General features: G+C 31.5%; 1 protein-coding gene across 1 annotated transcript; it reads left to right on the top strand.

Moving 5' to 3' along the window:
• Positions 1-244: 244 nt before the first annotated feature.
• Positions 245-1,329, top strand: LOC121123213 (uncharacterized). Its single transcript, XM_040718345.2, has 3 exons — positions 245-333; positions 422-718; positions 779-1,329. The coding sequence occupies exons 1-3, from the start codon at positions 328-330 to the stop codon at positions 1,178-1,180; spliced, it is 705 nt and encodes a 234-aa protein (XP_040574279.1). The 5' UTR covers positions 245-327; the 3' UTR covers positions 1,181-1,329.
• The last annotated feature ends 2,067 nt before the right edge of the window (positions 1,330-3,396 follow it).

Genomic DNA, 3,396 nt, shown 5'->3' with positions numbered 1-3,396 from the left:
ATATGGTTTTTCTGTCTTTAAGAATATAACATCATATTAATTTATAAGACAATAAAAAGAGACACTATCCGTCTTTTCCAACCGATAAATATATGAATTTACATAATAATTATTAACAACGATATATTATGTAGGAAATATAATGCGTACAAAAATTAAGGAATATAAGCTAGTCTTCCTTTTACGGGCGTTGTTTCACGGGACTAAAAAGATGATACTTCATTAGCTTAGACTGTTTCATTATAAATACTCGTAGCAACATTGTTTAAACCATCAGTCAGTCATCATCCATTGGATCCGCAGTATCCATTTCATTAATAGAACATCATGAAGGTGAGCTTCATTTAACACATGAAACCCACAAACAAAAATACATTCCTCATTTTGTTTTATTTCTTAAATATCTTAATTACTATTTTAGGCATTCGCAGTTACATTACTCACAGCCACTTTGGCTTTCGCTGCTCACCCTCCTGCATACGGACCCCAAATCTATTGCAGAGACACCAATACCTCCATCTACGCCGATGTGTGCACTCCATCCATTGCTGTCGAACAAGTTCCAGTAGAGAGAAACGTCAAAAACGTTCAAGACAATGAGTACTGCTACGAACAAGTTCGTACCGTTTGTGAAGAAACATCTCGTTCTGTTGACCGTGAAATCTGCACTTACACATACGAACAGAAGCCTGAGACCCTCAGTGCCACCACTACCCAAGTAAGGAGTTTCTATATCTATAACCCTTGACCCTTTCCATTCAATTCCTTTGCTTTTAAGGTAACCTATGAGACCAAGTCTGAAACTATGAAGGTCACAACTTGCTCTGCTGCTGCTCCCGCCTATGGTCACTATGCTCCTGCCAAGCCTGAAGAACACCAATACTGCCGTGAAGAGTACCAAACTCAAAGCTACTCCGTTCCCCTTGTCGACACTCCTTTGGAAGTCCCAGTCGAACTCTCTGTTCCTGAGCCAAAGAAAATCTGTGTTACCAAGGCCATTCAAATCAACGAAGTTGTCTGCAATGATATCAAGGAACGCAAGTGCTTCAATGTTGCCATCACTGTTGATGCTGTTGAGACTGTTGAGCAATCTGAAGTGAAATTAGGAGAGCCCGACTGTAACACAGTTACTCTCACTCTTCCCACTCAAGCCTGCTCCAAGCCTGGCTATCACTACTAAAACAGTCTGTCTGCCTTCATTCTTAGACCCTTCATTATTTATTACTATTTATTGACATTGATGTACAATTTTTGGATAAGATCTAAATATTTGATGAATTGACTTGATCACAATGGGCAATACAAATAAATACTTTCAGTTAATCAAAACATTTTGGTGTATTTTTTTAATGGTTATAACATATTTTGGTAAAGATTAAATGTGTCATTTTTTTTTGAGTGGTAGTTTATTTTTTAAGCTGAAAAAATAAACAAATCTAACACCTCTTGTTACAACTTTTTCAGGAAACGATGCTTTTATAGGTTAAGATTCCTAAAACTTTATTGGTGGATCTTTCAGACTCGTATTTAATTCCACATCCCGTTTTCTACTTTGACCTCTTATCCAATGTGAAGTTACTCCAATTTTTTTGTATGCAGTTGATTTCTTCACTTCGTTCGTCGTTATAATATTCTATGCTAAACTTTGAACATTTGCCTTCTATTAAATGAAGACTATTCCAAAAGTTGCCTTCTTCTTTTATTTAACTTAATATTAGGACTGGTAGGACACGGGGTTGTAACGCAGTTCGGTTCGGTACATTTATACCCTTGGTGCAGTATGTATATAGATAATCAAATATTAAATATTTAGATGGTAAAAAAATTTGGTCACTTGCTTTTACTCAAAAACATTATAAATTCAATAATTATAAAAGTATATAACCCTTGTATATCTTATATTAACCTTTGCTTTTTAGGGAAGTTATATTTATTTTGAAATAATTTAGTTCTAGAGAAAATAAATTATTTAAGAATTGTAAAACTGCATTAATTATATTTAAAAAAAAAAACAATATATTATTATACCGTACCGAACCGTGCGTTTAGCGTACCGTCCCAGCTTTCCTTAATATACCTAATCCCTTAAATATACTACCAATAGATATGTCATTTTTAAGAGCTTTTTCAATCTTAAAATATATTCAACTTAAGATTTTAATATGTGTTTGAAAGTCATATTTATGTAGTATTGCCCAGGATGTAAAATACACCATCCGAGTTATGAAAAAACGGACAATATATTATGTTCACTTAAGCTCCCATCAAATCTCGAGGAGATAGAAATAGATAAAAGCCATTAAAAAAGTTAAATCCGATTAGGCTTATCCTTCAAATACAAAGAAACCTTTCATGCTGAATTCCTAAAAATATGAAATAGGGGTGGGTGGTCTCGCTACATCAATAGAAATGTTTTATTTTATATTGTAGTTTAATGTGTAAGCAATTTCTATAAAGACATTTTGAAAAACCATATCCACATAAAGGTAATTATAAATTGAGAAAGCAATCAATTTGCTACTCCCACTACTCAGAAAATGGGAGTGAAAGACTTGATAAATAAAATATAAAAGAAGAATGCATCTTTAATCATAATTTCCGTAAGAAAGCAAATATTGATACTGGGAAAAATGTTCTACATATTCATGTGACATATTATTATAAAAAATCATGTTTAACAAAGTTATAAGCGACACATTTTGATAAAAAACGATTGTATCGATGAGTATTATATTTAAGATAAATATAATAATGTTTAATAAAATTGTTTCTATTAATTTTGTTTCCTGGTTGTTTCAGTCATTAATATTTTTTTATTTGTTACAAATCATAATCTTTTAATTACTTTAACTTTTAGAATATTTTTAAAATATATATCTGGGATAAAAAATAGTTGATTTATTTAGTGTGCGAAGCAATGTTTGTTTTGACAAGTAATGTATGACGCCCAACAAGGCATTTGTGTGGCACCTGAACATAGTTGTTAATCCAATGAAACTTACTAAAAAAAAAGTGCTCATAATTATTAATATTATGCCATGATAGTTTCAAAATAATACTATATCTCTTTTCGGAGTGGATGGTATTGCAAAAACCATAATAATAATATTGGCATAAATGGCAAGTTGTCTATTCAACGTACAATATAGAATAGTGTCAAATGGGCATATTCCAATTGTAGGTTGTAAATACTCTACACTTTCATAAATTATATAAATTCACTTAAATATAACTCATAATATGGACAATTAAATTTTATAATAGTGCATGACAATTTATTTAATAACAGTATTATTTAGAACGGGGTCTTGAAACAAGGAAAAATATTCTTAAAATCGAAATCAAATAATATTTAAATAAGTTTTGTTTTATGTAAATGAGAGAGGTTGCGCGATT

This window comes from Lepeophtheirus salmonis, chromosome 8 (assembly GCF_016086655.4).
Source record: "Lepeophtheirus salmonis chromosome 8, UVic_Lsal_1.4, whole genome shotgun sequence".
In the NCBI taxonomy this organism is placed as follows: Eukaryota; Metazoa; Arthropoda; class Copepoda; order Siphonostomatoida; family Caligidae; genus Lepeophtheirus; species Lepeophtheirus salmonis.
This window is presented reverse-complemented; position numbering and strand designations above follow the sequence as displayed.